The sequence below is a fragment of the Oncorhynchus kisutch genome, linkage group LG15 (assembly GCF_002021735.2).
Source record: "Oncorhynchus kisutch isolate 150728-3 linkage group LG15, Okis_V2, whole genome shotgun sequence".
Taxonomy (NCBI): domain Eukaryota; kingdom Metazoa; phylum Chordata; class Actinopteri; order Salmoniformes; family Salmonidae; genus Oncorhynchus; species Oncorhynchus kisutch.
In genome coordinates this window covers 14,020,581-14,040,499 of record NC_034188.2, presented here as the reverse complement: position 1 = coordinate 14,040,499, position 19,919 = coordinate 14,020,581, and the positions used below count along the sequence as shown (strand labels likewise).

Genomic DNA, 19,919 nt, shown 5'->3' with positions numbered 1-19,919 from the left:
TACTCTCCCATTCCCCCCCCCCCCTAACTCATACATACTCTCCCCGCTCCTCCTCCCCCCCTCCCTCCCTAACTCATACTCGCCCCTCTCCTCCTCCCCCCTCCCTAACTCATACTCCTCCCCTCTCCTTCTCCCCCTCCCTAACTCATACTCTCCCCTCTCCTCCTCCCCCCCTCCCTAACTCATACTCTCCCCTCTCCTCCTCCGTCCCTCTCTAACTCATACATACTCCCCCCGCTCCTCCTCCCCCCTCCCTAACTCATACTCTCCCCGCTCCCCCCCCTCCCTAACTCATTCATACTCCCCCCGCTCCTCCCCCCCTAACTCATACATACTCTCCCCGCTCCTCCTCCCCCCCTCCCTAACTCATACATACTCTCCCAGCTCCTCCTCCCCCCTCCCTAACTCATACTCTCCCCTCTCCTCCTCCCCCCTCCCTAACTCATACTCTCCCCTCTCCTCCTCCCCGTCCCTAACTCATACTCTCCCCTCTCCTCCTCCCCCCTCCCTAACTCATACTCTCCCCTCTCCTCCTCCCCCTCCCTAACTCATACTCTCCCCTCTCCTCCTCCCCCCTCCCTAACTCATACTCTCCCCTCTCCTCCTCCGTCCCTCTCTAACTCATACATACTCCCCCCGCTCCTCCTCCCCCCTCCCTAACTCATACTCTCCCCGCTCCTCCTCCCCCCTCCCTAACTCATACTTACTCTCCCCTCTCCTCCTCTTCCTCCTCCCTCCCTAACTCATATCCTACCCTCTATTCCAGTTAAATATGAAGTGTTGTGGATGGTGGTGTGGATGTGGCTTCATGAAGCTTCCATGTGTATTGATCCTAATGATGGAGCTGATCGAGTTGATTGGGAGGTGAATCCCTACAGTTGCTGATTATAAAGTTAATGATGTTTTCATGTTTACTGGTTAGGATTGGGTCTTATCTCCTATCTCTCTCTCTCTCTCTCTCTAACTTGCTCTATCCCCCCCCCCCCTCTCTCTCTCTCTCTCTCACACCCAATCTCTCTCTCTCTCTAACTTGCCCTACCCCCCCCCCTCTCTCTCTCACCCAATCTCTCTCTCTCTCTATCTTGCCCTCTCTCTCTCCCTCTCTCTATCTTGCCCTCTCTATCATACATACTCTCCCCGCTCCTCCTCCCCCCCTCCCTAACTCATACATACTCTCCCCGCTCCTCCTCCATCCTCCCTAACTCATACTCTCCCCTCTCCTCCTCCCCCCTCCCTAACTCATACTCTCCCCTCTCCTCCTCCCCCTCCCTAACTCATACTCTCCCCTCTCCTCCTCCCCCCTCCCTAACTCATACTCTCCCCGCTCCTCCCCCCCCCTCCCTAACTCATACTCCCCCCGCTCCTCCTCCCCCCTCCCTAACTCATACTCTCCCCGCTCCTCCTCCCCCCTCCCTAACTCATACTTACTCTCCCCTCTCCTCCTCTTCCTCCTCCCTCCCTAACTCATATCCTACCCTCTATTCCAGTTAAATATGAAGTGTTGTGGATGGTGGTGTGGATGTGACTTCATGAAGCTTCCATGTGTATTGATCCTAATGATGGAGCTGATCGAGTTGATTGGGAGGTGAATCCCTACAGTTGCTGATTATAAAGTTAATGATGTTTTCATGTTTACTGGTTAGGATTGGGTCTTATCTCCTATCTCTCTCTCTCTCTCTCTCTCTCTCTAACTTGCTCTATCCCCCCCCCCCTCTCTCACTTGCCCTACCCCCCCTCTCTCTCTCTCACCCAATCTCTCTCTCTCTCTATCTTGCCCTCTCTCTCTCCCTCTCTCTATCTTGCCCTCTCTATCTTGCCCTCTCTATCTTGCCCTCTCTCCCTCTCTCTCTCTCTCTCTATCTTGCCCTCTCTCTCTCCCTCCCTCTATCTTGCCCTCTCTATCTTGCCCTCTCTCTCTCCCTCTCTCTCTCTATCTTGCCCTCTCTCTCTCCCTCTCTCTCTCTTGCCCTCTCTCTCTCTATCTTGCCCTCTCTCTCTCCAACTCTCTCTCTCTATCTTGCCCTCTCTCTCTCCCTCTCTCTCTCTTGCCCTCTCTCTCTCTATCTTGCCCTCTCTCTCTCCCTCTCTATCTTGCCCTCTCTCTCTCCCTCTCTCTATCTTGCCCTCTCTCTCTCCCTCTCTCTATCTTGCCCTCTCTCTCTCTCCCTCTCTCTCTCTTGCCCTCTCTCTCTCTCCCTCTCTCTCTCTCTCTCCCTCTCTCTCTCTTGCCCTCTCTCTCCCTCTCTCTCTCTTGCCCTCTCTTTCTCTATCTTGCCCTCTATCTACGTAGCTTTTCATATCTAAAAGGCTATTTCCTAACATATCCTGCGTCATAATATCTTGTGAAAAACCATAGACCCTGAGCTGGTTAGTGTAATAAGCACACAGGACTAATCCTAGTCTGAATCCTACTTACGACTTAAAGGGTTCATAGTTGACAAAATTATGTCTACTGTTATTTCTCTGGAATATTTCAAGATGTGGTTTTCTCATTGTTTTGGCGTGATTCATATCCTTACCAGCTGGCCTGTACTGATGTTTCACTCTGACCTAGTCTCAGTTCATCTCTTCAGGCTCCCATTTGCCTATGCCGAGGTCAACCGCTCTCCTCACTCTGACCTAGTCTCAGTTCATCTCTCCAGACTCCCATTTGCCTATGCCGAGGTCAACCGCTCTCCTCACTCTGACCTAGTCTCAGTTCATCTCTCCAGACTCCCATTTGCCTATGCCGAGGTCAACCGCTCTCCTCACTCTGACCTAGTCTCAGTTCATCTCTCCAGGCTCCCATTTGCCTATGCCGAGGTCAACCGCTCTCCTCACTCTGACCTAGTCTCAGTTCATCTCTCCAGACTCCCATTTGCCTATGCCGAGGTCAACCGCTCTCCTCACTCTGACCTAGTCTCAGTTCATCTCTCCAGACTCCCATTTGCCTTTGCCGAGGTCAACCGCTCTCCTCACTCTGACCTAGTCTCAGTTCATCTCTCCAGACTCCCATTTGCCTATGCCGAGGTCAACCGCTCTCCTCACTCTGACCTAGTCTCAGTTCATCTCTCCAGGCTCCCATTTGCCTATGCCGAGGTCAACCGCTCTCCTCATGTGACATGTTTTTTACTTCTCTCTGTCCATATCATTGTGTAAAATGGAAACAGCAAAATGAGATGGGGAGGGAGAAAGAGAGAATCATATCAAATCAAATTTTACTTTGTCACATGCGTCAAATTCAATGTTCACTTACAATGCAGTTGTAAGAAAAAATACCTGCCAAGTAAAAAATAATCATAATAATTGATGAATAAAAAATAAGAAATAGAAGTAACATATAAACAGCGGCTGTAGAATAACATTAGCAAGGTTATATACAGGGGGTACCGGTACAGAGTCAATGCGGAGGCTATATATACAGGGGGTACCGGTACAGAGTCAATGTGGAGGCTATATACAGGGGGTACCGGTACAGAGTCAATGCAGAGGCTATATATACAGGGGGTACTGGTACAGAGTCAATGTGGAAGCTATATACAGGGGGTACCGGTACAGAGTCAATGCGGAGGCTATATATACAGGGGGTACCGGTACAGAGTCAATGTGGAAGCTATATACAGGGGGTACCGGTACAGAGTCAATGTGGAGGCTATATACAGGGGTACCGGTACAGAGTCAATGTGGAGGCTATATACAGAGGGTACCGGTACAGAGTCAATGCGGAGGCTATATATACAGGGGGTACCGGTACAGAGTCAATGTGGAAGCTATATACAGGGGGTACCGGTACAGAGTCAATGTGGAGGCTATATACAGGGGTACCGGTACAGAGTCAATGTGGAGGCTATATACAGGGGGTACCGGTACAGAGTCAATGCGGAGGCTATATACAGGGGGTACCGGTACAGAGTGAACGTGGAGGCTATATACAGGGGGTACCGGTACAGAGTCAATGTGGCGGCTATATACAGGGGGTACCGGTACAGAGTCAATGTGGAGGCTATATACAGGGGGTACCGGTACAGAGTCAATGTGCGGGGCACCGGTTAGTCGAGGTAATTGAGGTAATATATACATGTAGGTAGAGTTATTAAGGTGACTATGCATAGATAATAAAAAGAGAGTAAGTACCATGATAGAGACAGAGATAATGAGAGAGAGAGGGAGATGATCCACACTCATACACTTTATTGTACAGTGGCTGGCGAAAGTATTCACCCCCTTTGGCATTTTTCCTATTTTGTTGCCTTACAACCTGGAATTAAAATAGATTTTTGGGGGGTTTGTATCATTTGATTTACACAACATGCCTACCATTTTGAAGATGAAAAATATTTTTATTGTGAAACAAGAAATAAGACAAAAAAACTGAAAACTTGAGCGTGCATAACTATTCACCCCCTCCAAACTCAATACTTTGTAGAACCACGTTTGGCAGCAATTACAGCTGTAAGTATCTTGGGGCATGTCTATATAAGCTTGGCACATCTAGCCACTGGGATTTTTGCCCATTCTTCAAGGCAAAACTGCTCCAGCTCTTTCAAGTAGGATGGGTTCCGCTGGTCTACAGCAATCTGTAAGTCATACCACAGATTCTCAATTGGATTGAGGTCTGGGCTTTGACTAGGCCATTCCAAGACATTTCAATGTTTCCCCAGTCAAGCATTGCTTTAGCAATATGCTTAGGGTCATTGTCCTGCTGGATGGTGAACCTCCGTCCCAGTCTCAAATCTCGGGAAGACTGAAACATGTCACCCTCAAGAACTTCCCTGTATTTAGCGCCATCCATCATTTCTTAAGTCCCTGCCGATGAAAAATATCCCCACCGGTGGTAGCAGCATGGTGGATGGTTTTCTCGGGGTCATGAGAGGTTTGCACCAGATATATAGTTTTCCTTGATGGCATAAAAGCTCAATTTTAGTCTCGTCTGACCAAAGTACCTTCTTCCATATGCTTGTGGAGTCTCCCACATGCCTTTTGGCGAACACCAAACGTGTTTGCTTATTTCTTTCTATAAGCAATGGCTTTTTTCTGGCCACTCTTCCATAATGCCCAGCTCTATGGAGTGTACGGCTTAAAGTGGTCCTATGGACAGATACTCCAATCTCCGCTGTGGAGCTTTGCATCTCCGTCAGGGTTATCTTTGGTCTTTTTGTTGCCTCTCTGATTAATGCCCTCCTTGCCTGGTCCGTGAGTTTTGGTGGGTGATCCTCTCTTGGCAGGTTTGTTGTGGTGCCATATTCTTTCAATTTTTTTATAATGTATTTAATGGTGCTCCGTGGGATGTTCAAAGTTTCTGATATTTTTTTATAACCCAACCCCGATCTGTACTTCTCCACAACTTTGTGTAACGGCAGATCAGAGTAAGGATCGGACCAAGATGCAGCGTGGTAAGTGTCCATAATGTTTTTTAATACAGACAAATGAACACTCGAACAAAAACAATAAACTATAACGTGTAATCTACAACAACCGAAACAGTACCGTGTGGCGAGAAACACAGACACGGAAACAAACACCCACAAACCAACAGTGAAACCCAGGCTACCTAAGTATGATTCTCAATCGGAGACAACTAACGACACCTGCCTCTGATTGAGAGCCATACCAGGCCAAAACAGAAACTAAACATAGAAAAACAAACATAGGCTGCCCACGCCAACTCACGCCCTGACCATACTAAATAAAGACAAAACAAAGGGAATAAAGCTTTGTCCCTGACCTGTTTGGAGAGCTCCTTGGTCTTCATGGTGCCGCTTGCTTAGTGGGGGTTGCAGACTCTGGGGCCTTTCAGAACAGGTGTATATACAGTATACTAAGATTATGTGACAGATCATGTGACACTTAGATTGAACAAGGGTGAACTTTTTTTTAACTAATTATGTGACTTCTGAAGGTAATTGGTTGCACCAGATATTATTTAGGGGCTTCATAGCAAAGGGGGTGAATACATACTGTATGCACAAACCACCTTTCTGTCTTTTTTTTTATAAAAAAAAAAATGTAAGTAATCACATTTTTTGAAAGTCATTTTTTTCATTTCACTTCACCAATTTGGACTTTTTTCTGTATGTCCATTACATGAAATCCAAATAAAAAAATCTATTTAAATTACAGGTTGTAATGCGACAAAATAGGAAAAACGTCAAGGGGGATGAATACTTTTGCAAGGCACTGTACATCTGTATTCTATCTGGGGGTCTATCATAAAGATCCTAGCAGGCCTGCAGGAGCACACTTCTCCGCCAGATCTCCAAGGGCTTGTTTCTGGGGTCAGGTGGGTCAGGCTGTCTCCTCAGAAGGGAGGCGAGTTGGGCTTACACCCTTAGAAAACACCCTGGCTGGGGCCTACGGGGACTACAGACAGCAAGCAGAGTGAGACACACACACAGACGCTGTTCACAGGAATAGAGGAATAGAGAGTAGAGGAATGGAGGAATAGAGAATAGAGGAGTAGAGGTATAGAGGAGTAGAGGAGTAGAGAATAGAGAATAGAGGAATAGAGGAGTAGAGGAATAGAGAATAAAGGAATAGAGAATAGAGGTATAGAGGAGTAGAGGAGTAGAGGAGTAGAGGAATAGAGGAATAGAGGAATAGAGGAGTAGAGGTATAGAGGAATAGGGAATAGAGAATAGAGGAGTAGAGGAATAGAGGAGTAGAGGAGTAGAGAATAGAGGGATAGAGAATAGAGGTATAGAGGAATAGAGGAGTAGAGGAGTAGAGAATAGAGGTATAGAGGAATAGAGGAATAGAGGAGTAGAGGAGTAGAGAATAGAGGTATAGAGGAATAGAGGAGTAGAGGAATAGAGAATAGAGGGATAGAGGTATAGAGGAATAGAGGTATTGTCACACCCTGACCATAGAGGTCCTTATTATTCTCTATGTTTGGTTATGTCATGGTGTGACTCGGGTGGGAAAGTCTATGTTTTCTATTTCTTTGTTTTTGGCCGAGTGTGGTTCATAATCAGAGGCAGATGTCTATCGTTGCCTCTGATTGGGGATCACATATAAGTTGTCATTTTCCTTTTGGGTTTTGTGGGATCTTGTTTTCTGTTTAGTGTCTGTGCCTGACAGAACTGTTCGCTTTCATTTCATTTTGTTTTGGTGTCATCAATAAAAAGACAATGTACGCCTACCACGCTGCGCTTTGGTCTCCTTCTACCAACGAGAGCCGTTACAGAAGATCCCACCAAAAATGGACCAAGCAACGTGTCCAGGAGGAGTGGACATGGGAAGAAATCCTGGATGGAGAAGGACCCTGGACAAGGGCCAGAGAGTATCGCCGTCCAAGGGAGCAGATGGAGGCAGGGAGAGAGGAACGGCGACGATACGAGGAGTTAGATCAACAACAAAAAAATTACTTTGGATATTTACAATATTAAAATAATAATCAAAATTGTCAACGGGACAACAGTAACAACAATAACCAAGGGTCAAAATAACCATTGAACCAATAACAATAGGCATAGAGGACATGTGCAGGTTGGGTGGTTGGTCTGTCAGACAAGGTCCCTCAACTTATGGCAGGCAGCAATGTAGTGTGTTGCCAACCCACAGCTCTCTGCGTCCTCCACCAACAGGACAGGTAGCCTGTTCTCATCAGAGAGGTCTTTGAAACCTTGAATAAGGGTTGCACTGCCTTTCCTCTACAGGGAGCCAGGTTTTCCTGTGTCTACCCTTCTCACTGAGCCTGTACTTTGTCAAGATTTTGATCAGGAACCATGGTCAAATAGTTAGTAACGGTGTACTGTTGATTTAGGGCCAGATAGCACTGCATTTTGCTTTGTGCTTGTGTTTCCCAATAAGCAATGTGTTTTGTTTTGACTGTGTTGTAATTTGGTTTATTCTGATTGATTGGATGTTCTGGTCCTGAGGCTTCAGTGTGTTAGTAGAACAGGTTTGTGAACTCAGCCCCAGGACCAGCTGGATGAGGGGACTCTTTTCTTTGCTCAGCTCTTGGCATTGCAGGGCTTGGTAGTGATATGAGAGGGGGTCACTGTATTTTAGATGTTTCAAAACTTAATTGCTCTTCTTGGTTTTTATTATTAGTGGATATTTGCCTAATTCTGCCCTGCCTGCATTGTTTGTAGTTTTCCTATGGACATGTAGGAGGGTTTCAATGGGTGTTTTATCACATTTCAGGTGACACCCAGATGCAGACTACATCAAAGTAACAACAGTTTATTACTCCAACAGGGGCAGGTAAAAGACAGGTCAAGGGCAGGCAGGGGTCAGTAATCCAGATAGGTGGGGCAAAGGTACAGGACGGCAGGCAGGTTCAGGGTCAGGGCAGGCAGAGGTACAGGACGGCAGGCAGGTTCAGGGTCAGGGCAGGCAGAGGTACAGGACGGCAGGCAGGTTCAGGGTCAGGGCAGGCAAAGGTACAGGACGGCAGGCAGGTTCAGGGTCAGGGTAGGCAGAGGTACAGGACGGCAGGCAGGTTCAGGGTCAGGGTAGGCAGAGGTACAGGACGGCAGGCAGGTTCAGGGTCAGGGTAGGCAGAGGTACAGGACGGCAGGCAGGTTCAGGGTCAGGGTAGGCAGTGGTACAGGACGGCAGGCAGGTTCAGGGTCAGGGTAGGCAGAGGTACAGGACGGCAGGCAGGTTCAGGGTCAGGGTAGGCAGGGGTCAGTAATCCAGATAGGTGGGGCAAAGGTACAGGATATCAGGCAGGCTCAGGGTAGACAGAAAATGTCAAAACCGGGAAGGCGAGGCGTAGGGCGATCCAGATGGAGGCGATGGAAATCCCTCAACAGTGATGGATCCAAGATGTCCCCCACCATTACCCAGCACCTCTCCTCCGGACAGTACCCCTCCCAGTCCACGAGGTACTGCAGGCCCCTCACCCGGCGTCTAGAGTCCAGAACAGAACGTACTGTGTACGCCGGGGACCCCTCAATGTCCAGAGGTGGTGGAGGGACCTCCGGCACCTCACCTTCCTGCAGGGGACCAGCTACCACCAGCCTGAGGAGAGACACATGAAACGAGGGGTTAATACGGTAGTAAGAAGGGAGTTTAATCTATAACACACCTCATTTATCCTTCTCAGGACTTTTAATGGCCCCACACACTGTGGCCCCAGCTTCCGGCAGGGCAGGCTGATGGGCAGGTTTTGGGTCGAGAGCCAGACCCTGTCCCCCGGTGCGAACACGGGGTCCTCACTGCGGTGGCGGTCAGCGCTCCTCTTCTGCCGTCCACCAGCTTGCTTGAGGAATTCCTGGACGGCCCTCCAGGTCTCCTTAGAGCGCTGCACCCACTCCTCCACCACAGGAGCCTCGGTCTGACTCTGATGCCACTGTGCCAGGACCGGCTGGCACAGTGGCATCAGCTGGTACCGGCTGGTAGCCCAACACGCATTGAAATGTTCGTGGAGGAGTGGCGGAGTAAGTTCTGAGCCACCTCCGCCCATGGGATGTACCTTGCCCGTTCTCCCGGCCGGTCCTGGAAATGCGACCGCAGAAACCTACCCACCTCCTGGTTCACTCGCTCCACCTGCCCATTACTCTCAGGGTGATAACCCGAGATCAGGCTGACTGAGACCCCCAGACGCGCCATAAACGCCCTCCACACTCGGGACGTGAACTGGGGTCCCCGATCAGAAACAATGTCCTCAGGCACCCCGTAGTGTCGGAAGACGTGGGTAAATAGGGCCCCCGCAGTCTGTAGGGCCGTAGGGAGACCGGGCAATGGGAGGAGACGGCAGAACTTAGAAAATCGATCCACAACGAACAGGATCGCGGTGTTTCCCTGAGACGGGGGAAGATCGGTAAGAAAGACAACCGACAGATGAGACCACGGCCATTGTGGAACAGAGAGGGGCTGTAACTTCCCTCTAGGCAGGTGCCTAGGAGCCTTACTCTGAGCGTACACCGAACAGGAAGAGACATAGAACCTCACGTCCCTAACTAAGGTGGGCCACCAGTACTTCCCCCTAAGACGGCGCACTGTCCTCGCCACACCAGGATGACCCGAAGAGGGTAGCCTGTGAGCCCACTGAATCAATTGATCACGGACACCAAGCGGCACGTACTTAAGCCTGTAGGACATTGTGGAGGCGTAGGTTCCAACCTTAACGCCCGCTCAATGTCCGCGTCCACCTGGGAGTAGGACCGATGGGAGTAGGATCGATGGGCCGATCCTCTGTGTCATAGAGACGGGACAGCGCGTCGGCCTTCGTGTTGAGGGAACCTGGTCTATACGAGATAGTAAACCTAAATCTGTTGAAAAACTTGTCCCACCTTGCCTGACGAGGATTCAGTCTCCTCGCTGCCCGGATATACTCCAGATTACAGTGGTCAGTCCAGATGAGGAAAGGGTGCTTGGCCCCCTCAAGCCAGTGCCTCCACACCTTCAGGGCCTTTGCCACAGCTAACAACTCCCGGTCCCCCACATCATAGTTTCGCTCCGCCGGCCCGAGCTTCTTCGAAAAGAAAGCGCAAGGGCGGATCTTCGGTGGCGTGCCCGAGCGCTGGGATAGCACGGCTCCAACCCCAGCCTCGGACGCGTCCACCTCCACTATGAACGCCAAAGAGGGGTCCGGATGCGCCAACACGGGAGCATCAGTAAACAGCGCCTTCAAAAGATTGAAAGCTCTGTCCGCCTCTGCCGACCACCGTAAACGCGCCGCCCCCCCTTCAGCAGTGAGGTAATGGGAGCCATCACCTGACCAAAACCCAGGATAAACCTCCGGTAGTAATTGGCAGACCCTAAAAGCCGCTGCACCTTTTACCGTGGTCGGAGTCGGCTAATTACGTACGGCCTTAACGCGGTCAAACTACATCACCACCCCCGACGTGGAAATGTGGGCTTCTGTAACACTCTCTCTGCGTAGTGGGTGCAGAGTCAGGCGCAGGAAGTAGAGTGTAAAGAACAATGTTTTATTCTGCCGCAGTGAAAATAGTCACGCCAAAACACCAGGTGCAAATACGTACAAGACCGGCCCAAAACCAGGACCCAACCAGTCCGGAGAAAAACAAAAGAGATCGCACAACCACAAACATGAACAGAGGAAAAATAAGCCCTCACAAAGAGCAGGTGGGCATTACCGGCTTAAATAGCCCAACTAAAACAAGAAAAGGTGTAACCAATAATACAAAACCAACAGAAAAGGGAAAGGGATCGGTGGCAGCTAGTAGACCGGTGACGACGACCGCCGAGCGCTGCCCGAACAGGAAGAGCAGCCACCTTCGGTGGGAGTCGTGACAGGTGTGACAGTTTGTTTTGCAAGTTAATTCAAATCAAATTGTATTTGTCACATACACATGGTTAGCAGCTGATAATGCGAGTGTAGCAAAATGCTTGTGCTTCTAGTTCCCACCATGCAGTAATATCTAACAGGTAACCTAACAATTTCACAACAACTACCTTATACACACAAGTGTAAAGGAATGAATAAGAATATGGACATAAAAATATATGAATGGCCAAACGGCATAGGCAAGATGCAGCAGATGGTATAGAGTACAGTATATACATATGAGATGAGTAATGTAAGGTATGTAAACATTATATAAAGTGGCATTGTGTTAAAGTGGCTAGTGATACATTTATACATCAATTTTTCATTATTAAAACCTGTCTAGGACACACGTTTCGCTAGTATGTATGCTATTTTTATATTCTATAGTTGAAGACCTGGCCACTAACAGCTGGTTTGCACGGGTTGAACCGGGAGTCGGGCAGGGGGGTCCTTTCTGTGTCATTCATTCATTTTTCTGTGCGCCTGGTTAATGCCATTAATGTCTCTGTTGGAATGTCTGTGTGAGAGGTTGTGGGTGGGTTTTACTGTTGGGATGTTTATGATGGGATACAGGTATTCGAATAAGGAGAAGGCCAAATGTGTTTTGTTGAACTTTCTGTTTGCTCAGGCGAAGTTGGCTCTTTGGCTAACAAGGAGGAACAGGGTCAAAGGTGGAGAGATAACAGACCCTTTACTATCGTTTAATGGGATGGTCTCTGCACGCCTTAGGGTAACATTTGAGTTCTATAAAATGATAAAAAGTGTGGAGATGTTTCAGGAGATATAGTGTGTAGGGGGGGCAGTCTGTATAGCTGGGGAAGATGTTTCAGGAGATATGATGTGTTGGGGGGCTATCTGTATAGCTGGGGAAGATGTTTCAGGAGATATAGTGTGTTGGGGGGGATGTCTGTATAGCTGGGGAAGATGTTTCAGGAGATATAGTGTGTTGGGGGGGCTGTCTGTATAGCTGGGGAAGATGTTTCAGGAGATATGGTGTGTTGGGGGGGCTGTCTGTATAGCTGGGGAAGATGTTTCAGGAGATATAGTGTGTTGGGGGGGATGTCTGTATAGCTGGGGAAGATGTTTCAGGAGATATAGTGTGTTGGGGGGGCTGTCTGTATAGCTGGGGAAGATGTTTCAGGAGATATGGTGTGTTGGGGGGGCTGTCTGTATAGCTGGGGAAGATGTTTCAGGAGATATAGTGTGTTGGGGGGGCTGTCTGTATAGCTGGGGAAGATGTTTCAGGAGATATGGTGTGTTGGGGGGGCTGTCTGTATAGCTGGGGAAGATGTTTCAGGAGATATAGTGTGTTGGGGGGGCTGTCTGTATAGCTGGGGAAGATGTTTCAGGAGATATGATGTGTTGGGGGGATGTCTGTATAGCTGGGGAAGATGTTTCAGGAGATATGGTGTGTTGGGGGGGCTGTCTGTATAGCTGGGGAAGATGTTTCAGGAGATATGATGTGTTGGGGGGCTGTCTGTATAGGTGGGGAAGATGTTTCAGGAGATATGATGTGTTGGGGGGGCTGTCTGTATAGCTGGGGAAGATGTTTCAGGAGATATGGTGTGTTGGGGGGATGTCTGTATAGCTGGGGAAGATGTTTCAGGAGATATATTGTGTTGGGGGGGCTGTCTGTATAGCTGGGGAAGATGTTTCAGGAGATATGGTGTGTTGGGGGGGCTGTCTGTATAGCTGGGGAAGATGTTTCAGGAGATATAGTGTGTTGGGGGGGATGTCTGTATAGCTGGGGAAGATGTTTCAGGAGATATAGTGTGTTGGGGGGGCTGTCTGTATAGCTGGGGAAGATGTTTCAGGAGATATGGTGTGTTGGGGGGGCTGTCTGTATAGCTGGGGAAGATGTTTCAGGAGATATAGTGTGTTGGGGGGCTGTCTGTATAGCTGGGGAAGATGTTTCAGGAGATATGGTGTGTTGGGGGGGCTGTCTGTATAGCTGGGGAAGATGTTTCAGGAGATATAGTGTGTTGGGGGGGCTGTCTGTATAGCTGGGGAAGATGTTTCAGGAGATATGGTGTGTTGGGGGGGCTGTCTGTATAGCTGGGGAAGATGTTTCAGGAGATATGGTTTGTTGGGGGGGCTGTCTGTATAGCTGGGGAAGATGTTTCAGGAGATATAGTGTGTTGGGGGGGCTGTCTGTATAGCTGGGGAAGATGTTTCAGGAGATATGATGTGTTGGGGGGATGTCTGTATAGCTGGGGAAGATGTTTCAGGAGATATATTGTGTTGGGGGGGCTGTCTGTATAGCTGGGGAAGATGTTTCAGGAGATATGGTGTGTTGGGGGGGCTGTCTGTATAGCTGGGGAAGATGTTTCAGGAGATATAGTGTGTTGGGGGGGATGTCTGTATAGCTGGGGAAGATGTTTCAGGAGATATGGTGTGTTGGGGGGGCTGTCTGTATAGCTGGGGAAGATGTTTCAGGAGATATGGTGTGTTGGGGGGGCTGTCTGTATAGCTGGGGAAGATGTTTCAGGAGATATAGTGTGTTGGGGGGGCTGTCTGTATAGCTGGGGAAGATGTTTCAGGAGATATGGTGTGTTGGGGGGGGCTGTCTGTATAGCTGGGGAAGATGTTTCAGGAGATATGATGTGTTGGGGGGCTGTCTGTATAGGTGGGGAAGATGTTTCAGGAGATATGATGTGTTGGGGGGCTGTCTGTATAGCTGGGGAAGATGTTTCGGGAGATATGGCGTGTTTGGGGGACTGTCTGTATAGCTGGGGAAGATGTTTCAGGAGATATGATGTGTTGGGGGGCTGTCTGTATAGCTGGGGAAGATGTTTCAGGAGATATGATGTGTTGGGGGGGCTGTCTGTATAGCTGGGGAAGATGTTTCAGGAGATATAGTGTGTTGGGGGGGCTGTCTGTATAGCTGGGGAAGATGTTTCAGGAGATATGATGTGTTGGGGGGCTGTCTGTATAGGTGGGGAAGATGTTTCAGGAGATATGATGTGTTGGGGGGGCTGTCTGTATAGCTGGGGAAGATGTTTCGGGAGATATGGCGTGTTTGGGGGACTGTCTGTATAGCTGGGGAAGATGTTTCAGGAGATATGATGTGTTGGGGGGCTGTCTGTATAGCTGGGGAAGATGTTTCAGGAGATATGATGTGTTGGGGGGGCTGTCTGTATAGCTGGGGAAGATGTTTCAGGAGATATAGTGTGTTGGGGGGGCTGTCTGTATAGCTGGGGAAGATGTTTCAGGAGATATGATGGGTTGGGGGGATGTCTGTATAGCTGGGGAAGATGTTTCAGGAGATATGGTGTGTTGGGGGGGCTGTCTGTATAGCTGGGGAAGATGTTTCAGGAGATATGATGTGTTGGGGGGCTGTCTGTATAGGTGGGGAAGATGTTTCAGGAGATATGATGTGTTGGGGGGGCTGTCTGTATAGCTGGGGAAGATGTTTCAGGAGATATGGTGTGTTGGGGGGGATGTCTGTATAGCTGGGGAAGATGTTTCAGGAGATATATTGTGTTGGGGGGGCTGTCTGTATAGCTGGGGAAGATGTTTCAGGAGATATGATGTGTTGGGGGGGCTGTCTGTATAGCTGGGGAAGATGTTTCAGGAGATATAGTGTGTTGGGGGGGATGTCTGTATAGCTGGGGAAGATGTTTCAGGAGATATGGTGTGTTGGGGGGGCTGTCTGTATAGCTGGGGAAGATGTTTCAGGAGATATGGTGTGTTGGGGGGGCTGTCTGTATAGCTGGGGAAGATGTTTCAGGAGATATAGTGTGTTGGGGGGGCTGTCTGTATAGCTGGGGAAGATGTTTCAGGAGATATGGTGTGTTGGGGGGGGCTGTCTGTATAGCTGGGGAAGATGTTTCAGGAGATATGATGTGTTGGGGGGCTGTCTGTATAGGTGGGGAAGATGTTTCAGGAGATATGATGTGTTGGGGGGGCTGTCTGTATAGCTGGGGAAGATGTTTCGGGAGATATGGCGTGTTGGGGGGATGTCTGTATAGCTGGGGAAGATGTTTCAGGAGATATGATGTGTTGGGGGGCTGTCTGTATAGCTGGGGAAGATGTTTCAGGAGATATGATGTGTTGGGGGGGCTGTCTGTATAGCTGGGGAAGATGTTTCAGGAGATATGATGTGTTGGGGGGGCTGTCTGTATAGCTGGGGAAGATGTTTCAGGAGATATGATGTGTTGGGGGGGCTGTCTGTATAGCTGGGGAAGATGTTTCAGGAGATATGGCGTGTTGGGGGGGGCTGTCTGTATAGCTGGGGAAGATGTTTCAGGAGATATGGTGTGTTGGGGGGGCTGTCTGTATAGCTGGGGAAGATGTTTCAGGAGATATAGTGTGTTGGGGGGGCTGTCTGTATAGCTGGGGAAGATGTTTCAGGAGATATGGTGTGTTGGGGGGGGCTGTCTGTATAGCTGGGGAAGATGTTTCAGGAGATATGATGTGTTGGGGGGCTGTCTGTATAGGTGGGGAAGATGTTTCAGGAGATATGATGTGTTGGGGGGCTGTCTGTATAGCTGGGGAAGATGTTTCGGGAGATATGGCGTGTTTGGGGGACTGTCTGTATAGCTGGGGAAGATGTTTCAGGAGATATGATGTGTTGGGGGGGCTGTCTGTATAGCTGGGGAAGATGTTTCAGGAGATATGATGTGTTGGGGGGGCTGTCTGTATAGCTGGGGAAGATGTTTCAGGAGATATAGTGTGTTGGGGGGGCTGTCTGTATAGCTGGGGAAGATGTTTCAGGAGATATGATGTGTTGGGGGGCTGTCTGTATAGGTGGGGAAGATGTTTCAGGAGATATGATGTGTTGGGGGGGCTGTCTGTATAGCTGGGGAAGATGTTTCGGGAGATATGGCGTGTTTGGGGGACTGTCTGTATAGCTGGGGAAGATGTTTCAGGAGATATGATGTGTTGGGGGGCTGTCTGTATAGCTGGGGAAGATGTTTCAGGAGATATGATGTGTTGGGGGGGCTGTCTGTATAGCTGGGGAAGATGTTTCAGGAGATATAGTGTGTTGGGGGGGCTGTCTGTATAGCTGGGGAAGATGTTTCAGGAGATATGATGGGTTGGGGGGATGTCTGTATAGCTGGGGAAGATGTTTCAGGAGATATGGTGTGTTGGGGGGGCTGTCTGTATAGCTGGGGAAGATGTTTCAGGAGATATGATGTGTTGGGGGGCTGTCTGTATAGGTGGGGAAGATGTTTCAGGAGATATGATGTGTTGGGGGGGGCTGTCTGTATAGCTGGGGAAGATGTTTCAGGAGATATGGTGTGTTGGGGGGGATGTCTGTATAGCTGGGGAAGATGTTTCAGGAGATATATTGTGTTGGGGGGGCTGTCTGTATAGCTGGGGAAGATGTTTCAGGAGATATGATGTGTTGGGGGGGGCTGTCTGTATAGCTGGGGAAGATGTTTCAGGAGATATAGTGTGTTGGGGGGGATGTCTGTATAGCTGGGGAAGATGTTTCAGGAGATATGGTGTGTTGGGGGGGCTGTCTGTATAGCTGGGGAAGATGTTTCAGGAGATATGGTGTGTTGGGGGGGCTGTCTGTATAGCTGGGGAAGATGTTTCAGGAGATATAGTGTGTTGGGGGGGCTGTCTGTATAGCTGGGGAAGATGTTTCAGGAGATATGGTGTGTTGGGGGGGCTGTCTGTATAGCTGGGGAAGATGTTTCAGGAGATATGATGTGTTGGGGGGCTGTCTGTATAGGTGGGGAAGATGTTTCAGGAGATATGATGTGTTGGGGGGGCTGTCTGTATAGCTGGGGAAGATGTTTCGGGAGATATGGCGTGTTGGGGGGATGTCTGTATAGCTGGGGAAGATGTTTCAGGAGATATGATGTGTTGGGGGGGCTGTCTGTATAGCTGGGGAAGATGTTTCAGGAGATATGATGTGTTGGGGGGGCTGTCTGTATAGCTGGGGAAGATGTTTCAGGAGATATGATGTGTTGGGGGGGCTGTCTGTATAGCTGGGGAAGATGTTTCAGGAGATATGATGTGTTGGGGGGGCTGTCTGTATAGCTGGGGAAGATGTTTCAGGAGATATGGCGTGTTGGGGGGGCTGTCTGTATAGCTGGGGAAGATGTTTCAGGAGATATGAGGTGTTGGGGGGCTGTCTGTATAGCTGGGGAAGATGTTTCAGGAGATATGGTGTGTTGGGGGGGTTGTCTGTATAGCTGGGGAAGATGTTTCAGGAGATATGGTGTGTGGGGGGGGCTGTCTGTATAGCTGGGGAAGATGTTTCAGGAGATATGATGTGTGGGGGGGCTGTCTGTATAGCTGGGGAAGATGTTTCAGGAGATATGGTGTGTTGGGGGGGATGTCTGTATAGCTGGGGAAGATGTTTCAGGAGATATGGTGTGTTGGGGGGGTTGTCTGTATAGCTGGGGAAGATGTTTCAGGAGATATAGTGTGTTGGGGGGGTTGTCTGTATAGCTGGGGAAGATGTTTCAGGAGATATGGTGTGTTGGGGGGGTTGTCTGTATAGCTGGGGAAGATGTTTCAGGAGATATAGTGTGTTGGGGGGCTGTCTGTATAGCTGGGGAAGATGTTTCAGGAGATATAGTGTGTTGGGGGGGTTGTCTGTATAGCTGGGGAAGATGTTTCAGGAGATATAGTGTGTTGGGGGGGCTGTCTGTATAGCTGGGGAAGATGTTTCAGGAGATATAGTGTGTTGGGGGGGCTGTCTGTATAGCTGGGGAAGATGTTTCAGGAGATATGGTGTGTTGGGGGGGGTTGTCTGTATAGCTGGGGAAGATGTTTCAGGAGATATAGTGTGTTGGGGGGGTTGTCTGTATAGCTGGGGAAGGTGTTTTGTATATATGGTTGTGGAAGTGGTGAGGTTTTGGTTATTGTGATGTGTTTTTTCGAGGGGTAGAGGGCAAGGTGAGTATGGTGCATGTATGCAGTACTGCAGTACAGGATATATTTTCGGTGTTTTATTTTAGGGGGGGGGGTTAATGCCATGAGAATGTTTCATTAAAGAAAGACTAAGTAAAAAAAACTCTCTCCCCATCTATCTCTATCTCTCTCTCTCTCTCTCTCCCTCTCTCTCCCTCTCTCCATAGCGTTGAATGAGCCCACTATAGATTACGGCTTCCAGAGGTTGCAGAAGGTCATCCCCAGACATCCAGGAGACCAGGAGAGACTACCTAAGGTCAGAACACACACACTCACACACACACACACAGGAGGAGAAGGGAGGAGAAGGGGTAGGAGAGGTATACAGGTGATTCATCATGGTTCAGTCAGCTGGGGATCGAAGAACTGCCCAGCTGGGCATTATTACTGACCACACACACATATTTGTGCGCCGGGCTTGATTGCTCGTCCAGCACTGAGAGACAGCGGGGGAGGGGAGAGCAAACAGGTGTAGGAGGTTAAGAGAGAAATCACCTCTCCCTCACTCTGGGTCATGTCTGGTGGTAAGGTCTGTGGAACAAATCAGCACACCTACTGAGATGCTTGATACATATGGCCCCTGATCTTTGGACTAACAACCCCCTGTAATCTCCTCCCCTTCACTCTCTCTCTCGCTCTCTCTCTCTCTCTCTCTCTCTCTCTCTCTCTCTCCTCTCTCTCTCTCCTCTCTCTCTCTCTCTCTCTCTATATATATATATATATATATATATATATATATATTTCTCTCTCTCCATCCCTCCCTCCCCCCTCTCTTTCCTTCCTCCAATAAATGAACAGAGGTAGCTCAGGAGGTTGGTGGCATCTTAATTGAGGAGAACAGGCTTGTGGTAATGACTGAAGTGGAATAGGTGGAATGGTAACGAATACATCAAACACATGGTTTCCATGTGTTTAATGACATTCCATTTGCTCTGTTCCAGCCATTATTATGAGCTGTCCTCCCCTCAGCAGCCTCCACTGGTAGGTAGGTAGGTAGGTAGGTCTGTAGGTACGTTGGTCGGTAGGTAGGTAGCAGGCAGGCCTGTTGTTCATTTCAGCTCTATTGATCTGAGTCTTTATTGAGCTAACAACAATGTGTTGTTGACCGCGCTTCTGGCAACAACTGAACTTAATCACTGCAGAGAAACAAGAACTGTGTTCCAAACGGTACCCTATTCCCTATGCAGTGCACTACTTTTGACAACTGTCCATTGGATCAAAAGTAGTGCACTAAATAGGGATTAGGGTGTCATTTAGGGTTAGGGTGACATAGACTCAGTATGATCTTGTCTCCTGTATCCTCTGAAACAGGTGTTCCCTCTACATATTATTACTTAAAAAAGGGTCTTAAATGAATCTTCCCTCCTTAAATTCCATCTGGCTGGTGGCTAGGTTCCGTCTGGTTTGTCAAGGTTCCGTCTGGTTTGTCAAGGTTCCGTCTGGTGTGGCTAATGATTCCGTTGACCGCCAGACGACAGCAGGCCAGAGGTCTGGATCAGGTTCCCTTCCTGTTTATATCAGGCCCTCACAGCCTTTACAGGAAGAGTCCCAACACACACACACACACACACACACACACACACCATATGCACGCCCACACACACACACACACACACACACACACACAGTCCAGGAAATGTTTTACGGTAAGCGGTACTATCTATGGACATAGAGCAGCTAACAACATTTCTGTGATTATCTTTAGAGTGACTCTGGACCCCAGTCCTCATAATCACTTTACTAACTCAACAGACCCCAGGACTAACCAGGACAGACAGAACAGGGGTATGAGGAGGAGTAGAGAGAGAGAGAGACAAAGACAGAG

The 19,919-nt window shown here is 49.1% G+C and overlaps 1 protein-coding gene across 1 annotated transcript in view; it reads left to right on the top strand.

The window, feature by feature from the left end:
- Positions 1-19,919, top strand: part of LOC109905924 (transcription factor COE1-A) — a 116,240-nt gene that overhangs the window by 83,043 nt on the left and 13,278 nt on the right. Inside the window, exon 11 of the mRNA XM_031791349.1 lies at positions 18,262-18,467. Coding sequence (XP_031647209.1) covers positions 18,262-18,467 — 206 coding nt within the window. The remainder of the gene's footprint in view (positions 1-18,261; positions 18,468-19,919) is intronic.